Source organism: Phyllostomus hastatus, unplaced genomic scaffold, assembly GCF_019186645.2.
Source record: "Phyllostomus hastatus isolate PE091 unplaced genomic scaffold, TTU_PhHast_1.1 phas_contig_495, whole genome shotgun sequence".
Classification (NCBI taxonomy): domain Eukaryota; kingdom Metazoa; phylum Chordata; class Mammalia; order Chiroptera; family Phyllostomidae; genus Phyllostomus; species Phyllostomus hastatus.
The window spans coordinates 8,160,411-8,179,668 of NW_025333895.1; the positions used below are offsets into that span (position 1 = coordinate 8,160,411).

The 19,258-nt window shown below is 70.8% G+C and overlaps 1 protein-coding gene across 1 annotated transcript; it reads right to left on the reverse strand.

Annotated features, from left to right (window-relative positions):
- Nucleotides 1-1,425: 1,425 nt before the first annotated feature.
- On the reverse strand, nt 1,426-18,780 carry SNAPC4 (small nuclear RNA activating complex polypeptide 4). Its single transcript, XM_045846403.1, has 24 exons — nt 18,635-18,780; nt 17,772-17,910; nt 16,959-17,005; nt 15,937-16,104; nt 15,705-15,830; nt 15,358-15,436; nt 15,022-15,103; nt 14,205-14,309; nt 14,048-14,120; nt 13,608-13,772; nt 10,903-11,050; nt 10,575-10,681; nt 10,353-10,447; nt 9,830-9,924; nt 9,040-9,119; nt 8,301-8,792; nt 7,736-7,819; nt 7,343-7,568; nt 6,833-6,903; nt 6,250-6,336; nt 5,548-5,575; nt 3,471-5,116; nt 2,214-2,346; nt 1,426-1,650 (listed from the first exon to the last, which is right to left on the reverse strand). The coding sequence occupies exons 2-23, from the start codon at nt 17,899-17,901 to the stop codon at nt 2,221-2,223; spliced, it is 4,260 nt and encodes a 1,419-aa protein (XP_045702359.1). The 5' UTR covers nt 17,902-17,910; nt 18,635-18,780; the 3' UTR covers nt 1,426-1,650; nt 2,214-2,220.
- Between the last annotated feature and the right edge of the window lie 478 nt (nt 18,781-19,258).

A 19,258-nucleotide genomic window follows, 5' to 3' on the forward strand; every position in this document is an offset into this window, starting at 1 on the left:
CGGGCGGGGAGCGTCGCCAGGGGCCCGAGGGCCTTGGCTCGAGTCTGGGCCCCCAGCCGAGCACTCACACGCGGCCAGGCCGGCACACGCCTGGGCCCCACAGGGCCTGCAGGGCGGTGTCCCGAGGCCGCTGCCGCCTACAGGACGGCCCCTTTGCATGGCCCTGCCCCGCCACCAGCCAGCGCTGCGGCTGGCGTGCCCTCGTCCTCCCCCGGGAGGGTCCCCACTTCCCACCGGGACACGGGGGACAGTGACAACAGGCTCCCAAGACTGATGGCCGCGGCACCAGTCCCCCCTGGAGCCCAGGGGTCCCCAGACCACCCTCGCCGGTGCGGCCACACCAGTTCAGCAGGCACAGCCTGCAGGGGCGAGGTGACAGCGGCCGGACCGGCAGGACGGGCAGGTCAGGCTCCCTCCTGAGGGCGGCGCCGCGCCCTGCCGCTCCCTCCCTGGGGGGCCTGCCCCTCAGCTCTCTACCCCCGGGCCCTCATGGTCAGCCGCCGTCTGCCTGAAAACTCGGAGCCCCACGTGACCAGGGGCTGCCTGGCCCTCCCAGAGGACAGGGGAGGCCCGAGGTCCCGCAGGGAGAAGTGGGCGGCCTGGGGTCCCACGAGCCCTTGGGGGGTCCGCGCTCTGGGGGCTCAAGCCCAGGTCGGGCGCTGCTGGCCCTCGTCGGAGTGGGCGGCCCCGCCGCCCCGCCAGCTGGCTGTGCAGGGCCCGCGGCCCCACTTCATTACATAACGGAGCCGCCGCGTACTCGGGGTGCGTAGGGGTGAGCGGAGAACCCGGGAACGGAGAGGGGCCCGGACGACCCCTGCACACTCGGCGATTGAACGCACACCTCTGCAGAGCCACCAGCCGGAGGGGTCACGGGGGAGGGGGTGAGCTGGGGGCGCCCAGCCGGGCCCACAGGCACAGGCAGCCGCGGGGCGAGTGGGCCCCTGGCACACGATGGGCAGGGTGGGGAGAGGCCGGGGGCCAGGACACCGCTGGGCCCACTGGTCCCATTTCTGGGCCGGAAACTTTCAGTAACAAACCAGGGAAATCTCAGTGAACTGGCCCCGAGTTCGAATGGGGACCACGGGCCGTGGAGGCTGGGAACCGAACCTCTCGGGACACAGGGGTGGGTGGCAGACGCCCGGAGCGCCTCATGGGGCCGCTGGTCAGCCTGTGCGGGCCGGACGGCGGAGCAGGTGGGCCCCCTCATCCGAGGTGGCACCTGGGGGGCCGGCAGCCACAGTGCTTCTGGTGGAAAGGCCTCTGCTCCTTCACCCCCGCCCCACCCTCCCTGCAGAGGCCGGGCGGGCGCAGGGGCTCCGAGGACCCCAGGGCCCGGCCGGCCAGCTCCCAGCGCGGCCAGGGAGGCCGGATCCCCTACTCGATGCCCAGTGTCTCCGGGCGAGACCAGAAGACCCGGTGGCTTGCTTTTTAATTAAAAAAAAATAGTGCATTTATTAATTCTTTGAAATATTCCAATTTGTACTTGGGCAACAGCGGAGCCCAGACAGTGTGGTCAGAGCCGGCAGTGTCCCGGCCCCGGCCCCGGCCTCCTGCGGGGTGGGGGTGGCCCGCCGGTCCGGCAGGGCCCTGGTTCCTGGCGGCGGTAATGGTGGCGGCAGCAGCAGCGGTGGCGGCAGGCTCCAGGCGGCCCTGGAACACAGGCCCAGCCCGATGGCAGCGGCGCCCCGACCCCAGCCGGGCCCCAGGGCAGCACGTGAGCTGGAGGGCGGGCTGCCGTGATGGGCACCCCCACCGCACTCCCCGCTCCCCCCTCCAGGACCTGGGGCCTCGTGGTCCACGTGGCTCAGAGAAGCCTCCTGCCTCTGGGGACCTACTAGCCGCTTGGGTCTCGGCTTCACGGTGACACTTTGTCACCTGACCCTGGGGACCCAGCAGCAGAGAGCCCTGCGCCCGCCGGCCCTCATGGGTTCACGCTCACAGGGGAGGGACTGCGCGGGGGCGGGGGCGGGGTGAGTGCCTCGGGACAGACAGACACCGGGACGGGCGGTGTCTCCGCAGGAGGGCGCCGGGGCATCGCCAAGGAGCTGCCCATCAGGCGGGCAGACAGGGAGAGGGGCGCGGGGCGGAGGGGCAGCCTTCCACCCGCGACCCCTCCGGCCCGTGGGCACCCCTGCCGGCACCATCAACGCCTCCTCCGAGCCCCGGGGGCGCTGGGCTCCAGGCCCCCAGCCGGCCCCACCACTGCCACTCACCTGCGGCTCACAGCAGCCGCCTCCGCTTCCGGGCGTGCCGGCTGTGCCGGGTCGTCAGCACGTCCATGTCGTCCGTGCCGTCCACGCCGTCCAGGCCGGCGGCGGTGGAGCCCTCACCAGGGCCTGGAGACCCCTGGAACACAGTCCGGGCCGGGGACCAGAGTGACCCTCCTGCTGGGACGGCAGGGTTGGGGGGGGGCGGGGAGGGGCGAGGAGGGTCGGGCCCGGGGGCCTGCGGACACGCACGGAGGCCCAGCAGCGGAGCCACTGCAGGCCGGTCCTGGTGACCCCGCGCAGGGGCCGGACGGGCAGGGAGCAGGAGGGGCCACGCATGGGCTCGGGCGACCTCCTGCCTCCCCTGTAAACCCCAAACCCTCTGGGACCCCCAGTGCCGGCCGGAGTCCCGGGCCAGCAGGTCGGCAGGCCTCTGACCGAGGACACGCGGAGGGTCAGCGGGAGGCTGCAACGGGACAGGAGTCCCTCCCTCATCGGGGGTCCGGCTGTGTCTATACTGCCTGTCGGCCCTGGGACCCCCAGGCGAGGCCCCTGGGGGGGAGGTGATGTCCCCACCAGCCCGGACTGGACCCAGCCTGTAGGGGGGTGGCACAGCCCCAGGCCTCACCCCCACCTCCCAGGCGTCCACCAGCTAGGGCCATGGCTGTCCCACGTGGGGCAGGGGAGGCCACACTGGCCGCTGGGCTACACCCGCGAAGACCCCGGGCAGCCTCCCCGACTGGCCCGAGGAGTCTGAGGCGGCCCAGCTGTCCCGCTCGGCCCCAGAGAACCCCTCCCCTTGCGTTTCTACCAGGTTTCTCACCGAGACTCGGGGACACCACTTTGCCCCGCAGCTCAGAGCGCCCCGGTAGGCAGACGGAGCCCGAGGCGGCCCCCGAAGAGCAGGGGCGGACAGGAAGCCGCCCAGGAGCGGGGTGAGCATGCACGGGGGCACGGAGTCTGAGCGCATGTGCCCCCCCAGACCGCGCGTGGGGCTGGAAGCCCCAGGAGGCGCGAGGTTCCTCCTTCTCCGAGGCCACAGCGGCCACAGGGGCGGTGCCTTCTGCACGCAGCTCACACGCAGCCGGCGGGCTGGTGGCCAGCTTCCCCTCCCGGGAAACCAGCCCGCCGCTCGGGCCACAACTTCCACCGGCCCCAGCCCCCAGCCCCCCACTCGAGGCAGGCCACGTGCAGGGAGGCGGGGGCACCGTGGGGGGGGGTGTGCAGGGACACGGGGAAGGCGCTGTGCCTGGGGCCACCTGCCTGGACAGGGGCCGCGGCCACTGGCCCAGCCTGGGGACTGTGACTGCCGACGAGCTCCAGCTCCTCCAGGTCCTGGTCCTCGCTCTCCGAGTCGGCCTTCTCGGCGGCCGACAGCGTGGTGGGCACGCCGGGCGGGGACAGGGTGGCCAGGAGCGCGGGCAGGGCGAAGGCGGCCAGGAAGCGGGCCTTCAGCAGCAGGTAGGCTGGGCTGTCCCGCAGCCGCCCCCGCACGTGCCCCAGCGAGGCCTGCAGGGCCCCCGCCGCCCCGCCGGGCCCCAGGGAGGCGGCCCTGTGCTCCAGGGCCTCCTTGTGCAGCAGGAGGCCCGACAGCGCCCGCAGGCTGCACAGGGTGGGCGGCTGGTAGGGCAGCCTGCTGCGCAGGGGGGGCACACACACCCCTCGCAGCCCCCCCAGCCACTCCCGCACCGCCAGCTCACTCTCCTGCGAGAGGAGGTCCAGGTGCAGGCCCCCCTTCTCAGGCCCAGGCTGGGCTGCGGGGGTCCTCTCCGAGCCCAGCAGCGCCCGGGCCTCTCCCGGCTCTGACAGAGACGCCGGAGTCCCCCCCAGGCCAGCCCCACTGTGCAGAGGCAGCCGGCTGGCGCAGGGGGCCTCCACCCCCGGGGGGTCAGCCAGGACAGCAGCCTGGGCAGCCATCTCCCCGGCCACGCACCCTCCTCCAGAGGAAGAGAGCCCCCCGGGAGTACAGGCCGCGCTGCCATCCACTTCGGCAGAGACTTGGGGTGGCGGGGGTGTCAGAAGGGTGGCGAGGTCTGTCTCGGAGGGAGGAGCTGGTTCTCTGTCCATGTCCACTGGGCCCTGACCTGCCCGAGTCTCAGTCAAGGGGGGTGAAGCAGCCACTGACAGCCCTTTGGGGTCAGAGGTCCCTGCTGGCCCGGGAAGGCCCACCAGGGCCGGCACCGGCACAGGGAGCAGCCCCTGGGCCGTGAGCACCCAGGTGACAGACAGGGGGGTGCTGGCCGCCAGCTGGGGTCCACCCCGGTGGGTGCCCAGGGCTGGCATCAGGCTGAGGGGCTGGATGGGCAGCTGGACGGGGCTGGGGGCTGCAGGCAGGAAGGGCAGCGCCTCGGGCAGGCCCTGCTTCCGGCACGTGGCAGGGGCCTGAGACTGTCCGAGGCCACTCGCGGGGCCCGGGCTGGAGCCCAGATGGGGGGCCCCAGGGGCGGCTGCGACCTCCGCGGCCTCCACGGAGTCTGCGGCAGAGGCCAAGGGCTGCGGGGCGGGCGGCCCCGAGTCGGAGGCTGAGGTCTGGGCACCTGAAGGACTCGGACTGGCCGCGGCGGGAGCCCCGGGCCCAGCAAGGGCGGGTTTGGCGACGGCCGGTGCGGGGGCTGGGGGGCCCCGGGAGGCCAGTGGCAGCCGGGCCTGGAGGACCAAAGGCGAGGAGACCAGCAGCGGGGACGGCAGGACCACGGGGCCCCGGGCGGCCTTGCTGGCTCGGGCCTCCCGCAGCCGCTTCTCCCGAAGGAGCTCGGACACCGTCTTGGGCTTGGGCCGGGGGCCGCACGGAGCCGGGGGGGGAGCCTGGGGCGCGGCCTCAGCCCTGCAGGTCTGCAGCCCCCCGGCCCCTCTGGGGCCGGCACTCCTCCTGGCGGCTGCTCGGGCCGGCCCGCGGCTGGAGGGGCAGCCTGAGGGAGGACAGCACAGCATAGCGCAGCACCGGTGAGGGCCAGGCCCCGGGCACAGACGCAGCCCCGCCCCGGTTCCCGCTGGGAGGCCTCTGCAGGGGGCTGCCGGGGTGTGGGAGCGGGGGCCTGGCACTCGGGCCCAAGGGGTCATCGGTTCCCTGAATCTCGAACGTCTTCAAGCCCCCTCCCCACCCTGGCATCGCCTCTCGGACTCGGGCATGATTCCGGGTGAGGCCCCGCCTCCAGGTCTGTGCGAGGGGGACCTCCGGGTCCCCCCCACTGTGCTCACAGGTGGGGGCCCCAGGGGCTGACACCCCCGCCCCCAGCCGAGGCCGGCCCGGCTCGTGGCCCTCTGATGGGACCCCTGGCTGGGGGCAGGTCTGGCCTTTCCCCACTGAACGAAACAGCCACGAGAAAGGGAGAGGCAGTACCTGGGGGGTCCGGGGTGCTTGAGGGGGCCTGGAAAGGAAGGGAGAGAGTCAGCACCGCAGGAAGGAGGGGGCCTGGAGCCCTTCTCCACCACCCCCGCCGAGGCCACGGCTCACCGGTGCCTGCTTGGGGGCAGGCCTGACCCCGGCCCCCCCCCGCATGCCACCCACAGGCCGCGGCTCTGCCTGCACAGCCCTCCCCCACTCCCTGCGCCCTGCCCCGGGCCCCTGCCCCCCCTCCGGAGGCAGCTCCACCCAAAGGCACGCTGGGAGCCCTCTGCCTGGTGGGTCTGGGCTGGTCTGCAGGGGAGGCCGGGTGGGGGGACTCGGGCCATGTCTGGTCCTCGGACCTTTCCGGGGCCTGCTCCAGGGGTGGCTGGGCTCAGGACCCAGCCTTTTGCGCACAGACCCCACGGGCTCGGCCGCCTGCACCAAGCGTCCCCGCCCAGCAGGGCAGCGACAGAGCTGCAGGGTGCTGGGTGGGTGAGGGGAGCGCGCCGGAGCCGGCGGCCGGGGTGTGAGCTGCCCGGGCCCCGGGGCTCCCAGCCGTGCTGGGTGGTGGGCAGGCCCCTCCTGAGCCGGGCCCCTCCTGTCCCCGGAAAGAGCTGGCGTGCCTTACTTCCTACATGGACTGCCTGCGGGACGGGAGGGAAGGGTGGCCGGCGCCACGTGAGCCCACGCCCGGCTCCCACCCCTGCCTCTCACCTGAGCGCCCCCCTGTGGCAGGGCAGGCAGCCGGGCCCTCCGCTCTCGGACGACCTCCATGCAGCCGGTGGTGTCGATCTGGAAGAGCTGCAGGATGGGTGGGGAACACACGTGACACACGCGTGATACAACAGCTGGCATGAGGCCCTTCCCTGCTCTGAGGCTGTCCCCCCTGCCCCGGCCCCGCCGCCCTTCAAGGGCCAAGACCACACAGGCGTGCAGTGGGACTTGGGCTGGCCCTGGGCACAGCGCACCTCAGCAGCGGGTCCGAGGTGCAGGCTGCAGCCCGGCACGGCCTCTCCAGGGCGGCCCCTGATGCCTCCCGGCCTGACGCACACCCGCGGGGACAGTGATCCCGCCCCGCCCCGTCAGCTGCCAGGGTGCCCCGGGCCTCACCAGCCCCGCCCCTCCCAGGACCAGGGCTCCAAGGCCAGGGCAGGGATGCTGCCACCACAAGTTGTCATCGACGGAGAGACTGTTTCCAAGGACCCCCGCTGTGGCGAGCTGCACCTAACGCAGACCCACCACACGCACCCCAACTCACGGACGCACACGGGGCGAGAGCCGGGCCGCGGAGCCTCACCTGGATAAAGAGGGTGAACACCGGCGTGCTGGCCAGGTGGGCGCCCTGCAGCTGTGCCTGGATGCTGTCGGCTGCGGGGACACGGGCATGGTGCAAAGTGGCCCCCGTGACCACACCTCGCTCCCCGAGGCCTGAGAGCCCTGGACACTGGGTGCCGGGCAGGGAGCCCGAGGAACCCCAAACCCAGCTGCCACCACCATGCCGACCTGGGAGGCCGGGCCCAGAGGGCAGGCTGGCACGGACGGGCCCTCCGCTCGGCCTCTGGGGACCGGCCTCCCGCGCACGAGGGCCCAGGTGTCTCTGCACCTGCATGCGCGCCGCACACCCAGGAAGGCCACCCTGCAGGGGCCCAGGTGCCGGCTCACGTCCCAAGCTGACCGCCGTGTGCCAAGCAGGATGAGAGGGGCCAACCCCGCCCCCACCCCGGCAGACACCCGTCTAGGGACGCGAGCAGCTGCCAGCAGGTCGCCCGAGTCCCCACAGAGGCCCCGGTGCTGCCCAGGACGGTACCTCGAGTGCGCACGGCAGGCCTCCGGGGCGTGCAGGGCAGGGCGACGTCCCCCACCCACGGGCTCACGGCCATCCGCAGCCGGTGCTCGAGGAGCCTCCTCTGCAGGGCGTGTCCCCGGTGCCGCCGCCGCCACAGCCCCCGCGCGTGGGGTCTGGCCACAATACTGCCCCCAGGGCCGGTCCCCAGGGCGGAGCCCAGCGGGCACGGCTGCTCCGGCTTCTCCTTCTGCGGGGGGGCGGGGGAGGCACCTGAGCCCCACCCTCACTGCCCCCCAGCCCCCTGTGTACCAGAGGGGGTGCCAGACCAGGATGGGGGTGGGTAGGGGTGGCGGTGTGCACGGCCAGGACAGGAGGGTGAGGCGGGCGGGCAGGCGGACACGGGCAGGCCCTTACCAGGGTCCGGCGCCGGGCGGCCGTGGTGGCCCTGAGCGCCCGCAGCACGGTCTGCAGCGGCACCTTCAGCGGACGCCCCCCACCCTGAGAACGGAGGGCGAGGCTGCAGGGGGCCAAGCCGAGCCAGCACGCCCGCCCCCTCGCCCAGACCCCGAGGCCGGCACCGCAACGCCGGGACATGCCGATGCTGGGCCTCCGGCGGGGCTGCCCCACACAGGCACACCTGCGGCCGCCCCACGTCCTCCCGGCCCCTGCTCGCTCAGGCGCCGGGGGCTTCAGAAAGCGGCACCGGGCCGAGGTGCCCTCCGCAGCTCCCCCCATGTGGCTTTCGCAGCAGACAAGCGGGGGGCACGGGGCTGCCGGCCTTGGTGAGCCGGGCGGCTGCCCTGGGCCCCGTGACTCAGGCCACGCAAGAAGGCTCCAGGGACAGGGAGGTGGGGGGCTGCTCCACCCCCGCAGATGGGCCGGCACGAGACCAGGCCGGCCACTGTCCTGAGCGCTGGCCGTGGTGGCCGCAAGCACAGCGTCCCCCCCCAAGGGTGGGGTGCACCGGGGCCCTGCCCACCTCGTCTGCCGGCCCTTCGGAGCTCGTGGGGGTAGTGTCTGTGCAGCGCGGGTGCCCGGTGCTTCTTGGGCCGCTGGTGCTGTGGGTCCCGGGGGGGGCCTGTGCCCGGCCTGCCTGCTCTGCGTCCCTGCCCCCGCCTCGGGCCTCCTCAGACACTCCGAGAGGGCTGGGCGAGGTGGCCCAGCGTCCCGGGTGGCCTCCTGTCCCCGCCGCCCTCGGCCCACGGCCACTCCGCCTGGTGGGGACCCACAGGGCCATGTCCGGCACGGCGTGCGGCGACACCGGGCCGCCCTCCTGGGCATCGGGGGTCTCCTCCAGCTCCAGGTTGCCATGGTCCTCGCTGTCCTCACTGTCCCCACTGCTGCTGTCCCCACTGCTGCTGTCCCCGCTGCTGCTGTCCCCACTGTCCCCGCCGCTGCTGTCCTCGCTGGTGGAGCTCCACCGCACACTGCGGACGCGCCGCCGCCGCCTCCTGCCCTGCCCCTGCCTCTTCTGCGGAGAACGGGCTGCTTGGGGCCTCCGTAGCCTGCGGCTCGGCCCCGGGGCGCACGGGAGCCGCCAGGGCAGGGCGTGGCCGTGCCCAGCGAGAGGCGAGCTCTCCCACCCGCTCCGGGGAGGGCCGCTGCCCACAGGTGGGTCTCTCCTCCCAGCCTGGCCTCCGCCCCTCATCCCGCCTCTCGGGGAGCCCAGCCCCACCGCACCCGGGCAGGGCCCCGACGGACGCCCAGGGAGGCCTCACCCTGACCATGACTTTCCACTTGCTCAGACACTGCGAGCCCGTCCGGTGGGGGAGTTCAGAGGCTATTTTTGCCCAGTGACCTATGAAGCAAAACAGCGTGGAAGCCCCTGTACCCTCTTCGGCGGCACGGGCTCACCGGCCGGGAAAGGGCCCCGCGCCGAGAAGCATCACCCCCCTCCCCCAGAGCCCGCACACCAACCCCCCCTCGGCGTGGGGCTCCAGCCCGCCCTCACGCTGCCCCCGCGCCTGAGGAGCTTCGGCGTCAAGTTAGAGAGAGCTGGCTCAGTCCAGTCAACTGAAGGACTCCATGTGAAAAGCAGCCTGGCCCGGCTGGTGTGGCTCAGGGGACTGAGCGTCGGCCTGCGAACCAAAGGCCGCCGGTTCGACTCCCAGTCCGGGCACGTGCCCGGGTGGCGGACCAGGTCCCCAGTAGGGGGCACACAAGAGGCAACCGATAGATGTATCTCTCTCACGCTGTTGTTTCTCTCCCCTCTTCCTCCCTCCCTCTCCCTTTCTCTAAAAATAAGTAAGTGAAACCTTTTAAAAATAAAAACAAAAAGCAGCCTCCCCGAGAAGAGCAGCCTGCATGGAGAGCCAGGCCCGCGCACACCGGCTGGGGCTGGCGGCCCTGTGCAGGGCGGGTTTGGTGACCCTGCTTCCCTTCTCCTCTGCCGCCTCCGAGCCCCCCCCTCCACCCCCAGGAGGAGCTGGATGAGTCTGCACCACGACGACGACGGAGACCCTGCCGCCCGCCCCGGCGGCCCGTGTGGCCGCACCAGCAGCAACTCACCGACGCCGTGTTTCTCTATCAACTCGAGTAGCTTCTCCTCCTCTTTCGAATTCCACCGTCCCTTCTTCAAGCTGGAATGTAACTTCCGGAGATACCTGAAGGAGATGTGACAACAGACGAAGGACGTTCTGTTGACTGTTTCGAGGAACACTGCACGTGCGCCTTGTCGTCCAGTCACTGACGCTTCGCTGGCCGACGCCCGCGTGGACCCTGACCGGGGATCGAACCCGCAACCTGGGCGCGTGAGGACGATGCTCTAACCACTGAGCTCCCGGGCCGGAGTTCGGATGGGCTTTTTGATGCTGGAACAGCTGCCCCTCCTCCGTCCCGGCTTTCCACGGCAGGACGCCAGAAGCGCAGGCGACCCCCCCCCCGCCCCGGAACACAGACAAGCTGGACTTGGAAAGACGACCCTGGGCTGCTGCGCTGAGCACCCCCTCCCCCCCGCCCCCAGGGCGCTGACTCCCGGGGCGGGCAGCAAACTGATCAGGCGGAGGAGGGGAAGGGTCGGGCGGGGACGCACCGGTCCCGGCACTGGGCGTCGCTCCGCCCGGGCACCTCCTCTCGGATCTTGAACCAGTCCTGCTCCCCGTACTTGGCGACCGCTCGGAGCAACTTCTGCGAGAAGGGACACAGAGACAGATGTGCCCGGGACTCAGCCTGTGTGAGCAGGGGCGGCAGGGGCCCACCCAGGCGTCCAGGCGCACCGCCCAGGGGACGGTTCCTCCGGGTGCCCTGCACCTACCTCGTCTTCCTCGGGGGTCCAGAGGCCCTTCTTGAGGCTGGGGTCCAGGCTCTTGGTCCAGCGGTAGGTGAGCTGCATGGAGTCTCTCCCTTCCATGTAGTAGACGACTGGGGGCGGAGCGGCCGCCTGAGCTCCCGGGGAAGGGGCGGCTCTAACCGCGGGGGATGGGACCAGACCCCGGCCCACAGGCCCCACCCTCCTTCCTCCAGCCGCCGCCCACCCTACCCAGGAACTGCACGGGCCAGCCCTGCTCTCGTGCAGTGCAGTCGTGTAGCAGGGGCTCGGCCGAGGGCACCGGACCCGCCCAGGGGCCAGCCGGCAGACTCACTCCGGCGGTAGGGGATGTGGCTGCCCACGCGCATCTCCTGCACCAGCTGGGTCAGCATGCGGTCCTCCTCCTCCGTCCACTCCCTGCGCCGCAAGGCCTTGTTATGCTGCTGGTGCTTCTGCAGGCACTGGAAGGCGCTGCGGCTGGTCTTCCAGAACCAGAGCACACGTGGTCACTGGGCGCCCGCCTGCTCGCTCGCTCGCTCCCACGCACAAGGGTGCCCAGGGTACCGCTGGGGCGCAGGCGCCACGCGGGCACATGCCCCTGTGCACCCACAGGGACCACAAGGCCCCCCCCCAATGGAGACGGGCATGGACAGAAAGAACGTCGCCCAGAAAAAGCCACCACAACGCTTCACTCACGTGACACCGAGACCACACTCAGGCCCGAGCACTTGGGGACACAGCCAGCCCCACCTTGCCTGGCGCACGCGCCCCGCGGCCCTGTGGCTGGCACGGCGGCTGCCGCTCGGGTGCTGGGCCCCTGCAGCTGGGCCGGGCCAGGTGGGACACACAGGTGGGGTCCGTGCCAGCCGCTCGCTAGGACAGGCCCGCCTTCTCACCCTGACGCCAGAGGTGTGGTCCCCAGAGTGAGAGCCAGCTGGCCAGGCTGCTCCACGGTGTCCGAGAGCCGAGGAGGCCCCAGCCCGGGAGGCAGTGTCCATGAAGGGCACACTGATGAAGGTCGCCGCCCAAAAGGGACTCAAGTCGTAAACGTCAACACCGAGAACCGGTGGACCTGCCCTGAAAACGGGCCGACGACCTCAGACCCCCCGACCCCAGACCCCCGACCTCAGAACCCTCTCGAGAGGAGCTGCGTGGATGAGGAGCAAGCACACGAGAGGCTCCACGCCGCGTCGCGTGGGCCGCGCACATCACGGCGACGGAGCACCACCGCCCGCTGCCCAGCACGGCCAGCCCCAGGGCGCTGCCCCGCAGGCACTGATACAGGGGGTGGGGTGGGGGGGCAGCCACTTCGGAGGACAGTCTGGTGGCCTCGCAACCCTGAGCGTGCTCCCGCCGCGGGACCCAGCCGCCGCTCCGGCGGTGTCTGCCCGGAGAAACCGAGTTCACGCCCACTCGGGAAGCCCGCACCCGCGCGGACACGGCAGCTCTGCACACCAAGGACGGGCGCCGGACGCCGCCGGGACGCCCTCCGACCCGCGGTGGGCGGCAAACGGGGTCCGTCCAGCCGGTGGATGTCGCTCAGCACGGAGAAGACACGCGCTGTCGGCCCCGAGGAGCCGATGTGCACCCGACCGAGGGACGGGGGCCGACCCGGCCGCAGCCCTGAGATGCCCAGGAGAGGAGGCCGGGCTGCGGGCAGTGGAGAGGCCGGGCAGGAGGCCCGGGAACGAGAGTGGACACGTGTCATCAGACCTTTGTCCGAACGCACAGAACGCAGGGCGCCTCCCGCGGCCCTGGTGTCCGCTGTGGACCCAGGGGGCGGTGCTGTGTCAGGGCAGGTCCGTCCTCCGTTTGGAAACAATCAGGCCCTGGCTGGCGTGGCTCAGTGGACTGAGTGCCGGCCTGCGGACCAAAGGGTCACCGGTTCGATCCCCAGTCAGGGCACAAGCCTGGGTTGTGGGCCAGGTCCCCAGTAAGGGGCGTGCGAGAGGCAACTGCACACTGATGTTTCTCTCCTTCTCTTTCTCCCTCCCTGCCCCTCTCTAAAAACAAGTAAATGCACGAAGTCTTAAAAACAAGTTTTTAAAAATAAAATTAACAAAATAAAGATGAAGAACAACTTTTAAAAGTGTGAATTACCATGTTAATAGAAGTGTAAGTCACACGCACCAAACTACAAGGACAAAACGCCTCTTCGCTGCGGCCACGTGCGCTCCTAAGTCACACCAGTGCCACCCTGACAACTGAGTCCCCGGGACCCGAATTCAGTGACTCGGCCAACTCGCCAGCAGCGGGACCCCTGCGGCCTCCCAGGCACCCGGAGCAGGGCACGCGCCCGTCTGTGTGCGGCCCCAGGGGGGCGGGGTGGGGGGGGTCGTCTGGGAGCGCTGCAGCCTCCTGCTCGGCCACGAAAGGGATGGGGCAGAAACAGGTGTCAGAAACAGGTGTCACAGGTCACGCTCTCAGGTCTCCAGCCGATAAAAGTCAAACAGAGGAGCGAGAAAGAGTCCAAGAAACCTCACTACTTGTAAACAAGAAAGCTCTCCTACACGAGCTGATTTCCAAAGAGGCGGCGAATCTGAACTCGGAAATTTAGAAAAAGACCATTTCCCGCCGAGCTGCTGTCAGAGCAGCGGCCTCAAACCCTGTGCTGCCGGAGACAGAGGCGAGAACCGGTTCTCACCTTCGGGAAGGAGAGCAACAGCAAGAGAGCCCGACGGGAGCTGGGGGACGTGTTCTTGAACTCCCCCCAGTGAGGTCCTCAGAGCGGGACGGGCCGGAGGGTGAGACGGGGCCAGGAAGGGACGGGGCCAGGAAGGGACGGCGCCGGGCGGGGCTCCGGCCGGCCTCCAGGAGGCACTCTCAGGGGCCCCGGGGTCTGAGGAGCGGGGTGGCGTCACCCCGCCTGAGGGCTACACACTCGAAAGCGGCCAGACAAGACGCGGAAGGCTGCAAGCGGAAGGCTCCAAGCGACAGGCCCCCACTGCTGTGCGACCCGACGCCGTGAGGTCCCCGGAGCCGGCGGCACCCCCCCACACCCCGCCGCGGGACCCACACCAACCTGGGGCCGACCCTTACCCCCAGCTCCTCGGCGATCTTCTGCCAGTGCAGGTGGCCGTGCTTGGCCGCGATGGCCTGCAGCCGGTCCACCTCCTGCCCGGTCCACTCCTGCTTGTTGATGCTGGGGTGCTCCCAGTTCTGCCAGAACTTGCGGATCTCCTCCGCGCTGCGGCCGCCTTCAAACTGCACACAGCGCGCCGGTCACTGCGGCCAGCAGCGGGCAAGCCGGGGTGGGGGTGGGGGGCGGATGCAGCCGCTCCGTCCGGGTGTCGGGACTGGAGCGGCTGCACCCACAGGCGGGGCTCCGAGTGCCCGGCCTCCTCTGCCGCCACCCTCTCAGCAGAGGCCTCGCACCGCAGGGAGGCCCGCGAGGCTGCTGCCCAGGGCAGGACACGCACCTGACCCCGCCTGCAGGGGTCACAGCGGGTCGGGCGGCCGCGGAGCATGCCCCGACTTACGTTGACGTTGGAGATCTTCTCCCAGTCGTGGCTGTCCAGTCTGCTCCCCAGCAAGGCCTCCTCCTGCAGCTGGCTGCAAGGCGAGGGCCCTGGCTCAGCTGCCTCCCTCGGGCCTGACCCCCCCCCGCCCACCCCCCCGCCAGCGTCCCCAGCTCACTTAATGTCCTGGATCTCCTTCTCCGCCTCCCGGACCTGCTTCTCCAGGACCTGCCTCTCCGCCTCGCTCGCGACCCGGCTCTGTTTCTGGTGCAGGTACTCGAGCCTGCGGGCCGGGCAGGGGTGCCGGGTGACTGCGGGGGCCCTGGGGGCGGCCGGGCCTCGCCACAGACGCCGAGCCCACACGGCGCGGGTCCCAGTGCCAGCACGGTGGTGGGGGCGCTGGCCGGGGGCCTGGCTCGGACGCCGACCCCGAGGACAAGCCTCCCCCCCAGCGGCCTCAGCCCCTCTGCCCACGTGCGACGCGGGACGCCCCCTCTGGCTGTCACTGACGTCTCATCCCTTGGGCCCAGTGACACGGCTGGGCTGGAGGCCAGTCCTAAAGCCCATGCTTGCCCACTTCCCAGGCAGTTCAGGGAGAAGACCCACTTCTCCCGCAGCCCCAGGAGGGGCCCCGCCGCCCCTGCAGCGAACCCTGACACCAACATTAGGCACGCAGCAGCGGGGGGCTGCTGGACCCCCTGGCCGGCCCCACGCGCTGCGATCCGGTCACGTGACGTCGCCCCTCAGCCCACGCGTGAAGCGGGGCTCACGAAGGGTCCCCACTCCCACGGGCAGGAGCTGAGACCGGCCAGAGAGACTGCGGGCGTCAGACCACTGACTGTGGTGGTGCAGCCCACCCCGCTGACACACGGGGCCCCCGTGCCGCTGCCCCCTTAGGACACAGTTCAGGGTCCCGCCTGCCACCGCAGCAGGGGACCTGCAGGAGGGGGGGCACGCCCAGCCCCTGCCAGCCCAGGCGGCCGCTACGGACTCACTTGAGGAGCTTGGGCTGAAGCAGGCGCTGCAGGCGGTCGCTCACCACCGACTTTCTGAGCAAGGCCTTCTCCCAGCTCTTCCCTGAGGACAGACGACGGCTGGGCAGTGGGCACACGGGCCGGGGCCCTGGGACCCTCGCTGGCCGTGAGCTCCGACTTCCAGGCACAGTCAGAGGAAACAGAGAGCAGGCCCCTCCAGGCCTGTGGCAGACCGCACTCAGTGGGGGCGGGGGAGCCGCCCCAGCGGCCGAGGCCCAGGAGGGGGCTGTGGGGACCGGCATGCGCCTGGGGAGAGCGGTGGGGTGGCAGGGGAGGGGGGCCCTCTGCAGTCCTCACATTTGGTCACCAGGAGCTCCGCGAAGGTCTTGATGCCCTGGGCGGCCTTCTCCCTCGCGTCCTCGTTGGCAGGAGGCCCCTGTCAGAGGACGCGGGTCACCAGAGGGCCCAGCCTGCACTCGGGACCCTCCCCTCAGCCTCCTCGAAGGACACGCACCCACGTCCCGGGGCCCACCCGTGCAGTGGGAGTCCGCCGGCCCTGTTCCAGCGGGGGGGAGCTTAACTTCCACCGCGGGGCCCGGGAGAGCTCTGGGGAGTCGGAGCGTGTTACCCCGAAGACCGAGGGGGTCTGTGGCAGCAGGCTGTGGGGGCACGAGCCCTCCCCGAGCCCGCCCGCTGCAACTCACCACCCCGGTGACCCTGTCCTTGAAGTAGGGCTTCAGGAAGTGCCCGATGTACAGGTTCAGGGGCGGGCCCTTGCCGTCCTTCACCTTGGGGCCCTTGGCTCCCGCCAGGCCCCACATGGCTTCCTCCTGCGGACACAAGGGGGCCCGTGGGTCGGGCGGACTCTCCTCTCCTCGTGGAGAAGGGCCCCGGAGGCCTGGCCAAGGGGGTCCTCGGGGCAGGACCCAGCCCTACCTGCTGCTCCCGGTTCTGGGCCAGCAGCAGGCGGACCTCTGCCAGCTTCTCCCGGACGACCTCCTGGTAGACCATGTTCAGCTGCAGGCACGTCTCCGGGTCTTGGGGGAGCGTCTGCTCCTTGGGGTCGTCCTCGTCGTTGCTGGCTCCGCCCCACCTCTCTTCTTCCTGGTCACCAGCGGCAGGCCACGGGTGAGGAGACATGGTGCACGGACGCCCCCGTCCTCGGGGCCCCCGCAGCGCAGCCGGCCCCCCAGCCACGGTGCAGCCCCCAGACCGGCGGGGCTGCCCCGACGTGGACTCCATGGTGCCCCCTTTCCCTCGTCGGAAGCGGGGACACTCAACCTCTAGGAACTGGGGTGGGGGAGGCGTGAGGAAATGAGTAGTTTCACTTTCCACAACGGGCGTTTCTGTAAAACTCGGACTCTGTGGCGGGCCCGTGGGACCTCCGTCGCTGGCCGGTGACAGTCGGCTGCAGCGCACCCAGAACTAGCGAGTGGAGAGGACCCGGACTCATCGGAGGGCAGTGCGTCTGCGCAGCCACGGGCAGCCCGCAGTGGGCAGTGGTGGGGCGGGCGGCCCTGCAGGCGGGAGGCAGCACCGCTCCCTCTCACGGGCGGGGAGACGAGAAACCCGTGGAAACTCTCCCACGTCAAGGGAAACTCCAAAGCAGTCGGAGAACAGTTAACAGTCACGGGCCTGAGTGACTTCTGGCCGAGCGTCCCCCTAAGCACTACGTGCAGACTGGGCACCAGGCACCGCGGCGAGGGCAGCGCCCACCGCGCTCCGAGCGGGCCCTCACGTGGGGACGCGCGTGAGCTCGGGCAAGCGAGGCGGGGTGAGCCCCAGCCTAGCGACAGTGGTCACTCAGCCCTGACGTGTTGTCTCTGACAGCACACACGCGTGGCCTTCATGCCTTGGGAACACGGGACCAGCTCAACAGGCAGCCCCCCCCCCACCACCGCGGGCTGCATGGGCGGCGGGCCTGCCTCAGGGCGCAGCTGGCCCAGGCCAGTAGTTACCGAGATCAGGGGACCGGAGGCATCCGAGTCCTCGTCAGGCAGCGAATCTGTGGGAACGCAAGCAGACCACTGTGACCGCGACACAAACAGGTGGCTGGGGAGGGGGACACGCTGGCGCCGAGGAGCCAGCCAGCAGTGCGGCATGTGGCCCATCTGCTGGGCAGGCGCGGGTGAGCGCAGGCAGGGCCGAGAGACCTCCGGGCAAGACCCGCACGGCTGGGCCTCGCCTCCCCGGCAGCCCAGGGAGGCTGAGCGGCTCGCACTGACCAGGCCAGCTGGTGCGGGACCGGCGGCAGGGCCCGTGAGGAAGAGAGGACGGAGGCCTCCCAGGAAGCACCCCAGGAACTTGGGGAACAGAGACTGCGGGGACACGCCAGGGAGGAGACACGGAAGCCTGGGGGACCCCGCACAACAGGCGAGCCTCCAGTAGGAGTTGTGTGGGGGCGGGCGCTCAGGCCCCAGGGCGGCACAGAGGGCGTGGGGGCGGGCAGAAGGTGAACTCGAACAGCAGGGGACCCGAGGGATGAGCCCAGGGAAGGGAGCCGGGGGCGGGGGAGGCTCAGGCGTGGTGAGCGCCCAGGCACGGGGACACGCCGAGCTCGGAGGCCTGTCCCAGGACAGCAGGAGTGCAGAAGCCCCCGCCGTGGGGCGGGACCCTCTCGCGTCCAGCGGGGCCAGGGCCTGTGAAGGAGGGTGGGCAGGAAACCGGCCGAGGGGTGAGGACGGCCGGGTCCCAGGAGTGGCAGTGGCACGTGGCAGACAGGTGCCGAGAGCGGACCACACCCTGGAGGGGGCCGTGGCCTGGGAGCTCACCTGCATCGGAGTCCGAGTCGAGGCTTGATTCTGAGGCCCCCGCGTTGATACTTGAGGAGCTGGGATCCAAAATCCTCTCCAGCTCCTTTATCTCCTGTGTTATTTTCTCTCTTTCGGCGTCCACGTCCATGGCTTCCGCCTGCCCCCAAAACATGTCCCGAGAGGTTAGGAACCAGGGTGCGCCGGTGCCCCCCGCCCCCCAAGATGTGCTGGTTTGCAGGGGATGGCAGGAGCCTGGCCAATGCAGAGACTCGGCTCCCAGAGGCCTGTCCAGGGGCCTGGGGCTGGGCCGTACCACCCTCCACGCCCCACAGACTCTGCTGTCTGCCATCAGGTGCTGAAGCCACCTGCATGGGTCTGGTCTGCCAAAGGCTGTGGGAGAAATGGACGCCAATATGGCCCAACTGCCTGGTGTCTCCCCACAAGCATGCCCCCGGAGAGCTGGTCAGCCAGCGCAAAAAGGGCAGGGAGTGGTGGCAGTCGGGTGCACAAGGACAAGGCCACGGGCCACCGCTGCTTGGTGCACAGAGGGTAGGGCTGGCTGGGGGCCCTGCTGGTCCCCAGCAGCCAGAGCAGCGCCTGTCGCGGCCGACACTGAGCGGACGCCTGCCAAGGGGACTGCAGCCGGGGTCTGGGAGTCTGGGAGTGGGCGCAGGCTGCGCGGAGAAACGGGAGAATGAGACAGGGGCAGGGCGACAGCCAGAGGAGCCCAGCCCAGACCCCCGGGCCGAAAACCGGTGAGAGGAAGAGCGTCCCCGCCCTCGGCATGGCCTCTCCCGCCGGAGACCCGCGGGGACAGGGCGGCCAGGCTCCGCGCAGCCCCCGCCCCTGCACCCAGCGACGGTTACACTTGAAATGCTTACGGACGGAACTCAGCTGGGAGCCAGCCAGGGCCGCGGGCCGGCAGCACGCAAGCTCGCCACCCTCTCCGACCTCCCCGCCCCGGGCCCCGAGAAGCCAAGCCCTCACCACACCCTCCCCGCGGACTGCGCCGCCGCCACAGCCCCGCGCTTCCGGCAGCCGCGCGACTGGGGCCCCGCGGACCGGAAGTCCCGCCTCCGCGAGCGCGGGGCACGCCGGGGACAGGCCCTGAGCGGGCGGGCCGATACTGCCCCCGCGCGGCCGCCCCGGGCACTGCCCGCGTGCGCACGCCTCCTGGCCGGACAGACGGCTGGGTGGGACCACGCGCCGTGCGGCGGGAGACCCCCGGCAGGTGCCTCCTGCTCTTCGTTCTTCTCTGTGACTTGGATCCAGGGTTTCGGTGGAGCCACCAGTGAGGAAACCTGCTGAGCGCCCGCTGGGTCTCGGCCCGCGGGGTCGCCGCCCCAACTGTGTGTGCGGGGCGCCTTTTTTTCCCCCCTCTCTTTAAAACGGAACGCTTCCTGAATTTGCGTGCCGTGTTTGCATAGGGGCCGTGCTGATGATCAGTGTCGTTTCCATCTCAGTGTCTGTGCTGGTGAAGTGCGCATGGGGGCGGGGGGCTGGCA

Bases quoted from the DNA above. Each gene is read 5' to 3' on its own strand.
- SNAPC4 (XM_045846403.1), bottom strand. From the start codon at position 17,901: ATGGACGTGGACGCCGAAAGAGAGAAAATAACACAGGAGATAAAGGAG. The intron at 7,569-7,735 runs GTAAGGGCCTGC...GCCCCCCCGCAG, and splicing joins CCGCCCGGCGCCGGACCCTG to AAGGAGAAGCCGGAGCAGCC. The intron at 6,904-7,342 runs GTACCGTCCTGG...GTGTCCCCGCAG, and splicing joins GCCTGCCGTGCGCACTCGAG to CCGACAGCATCCAGGCACAG.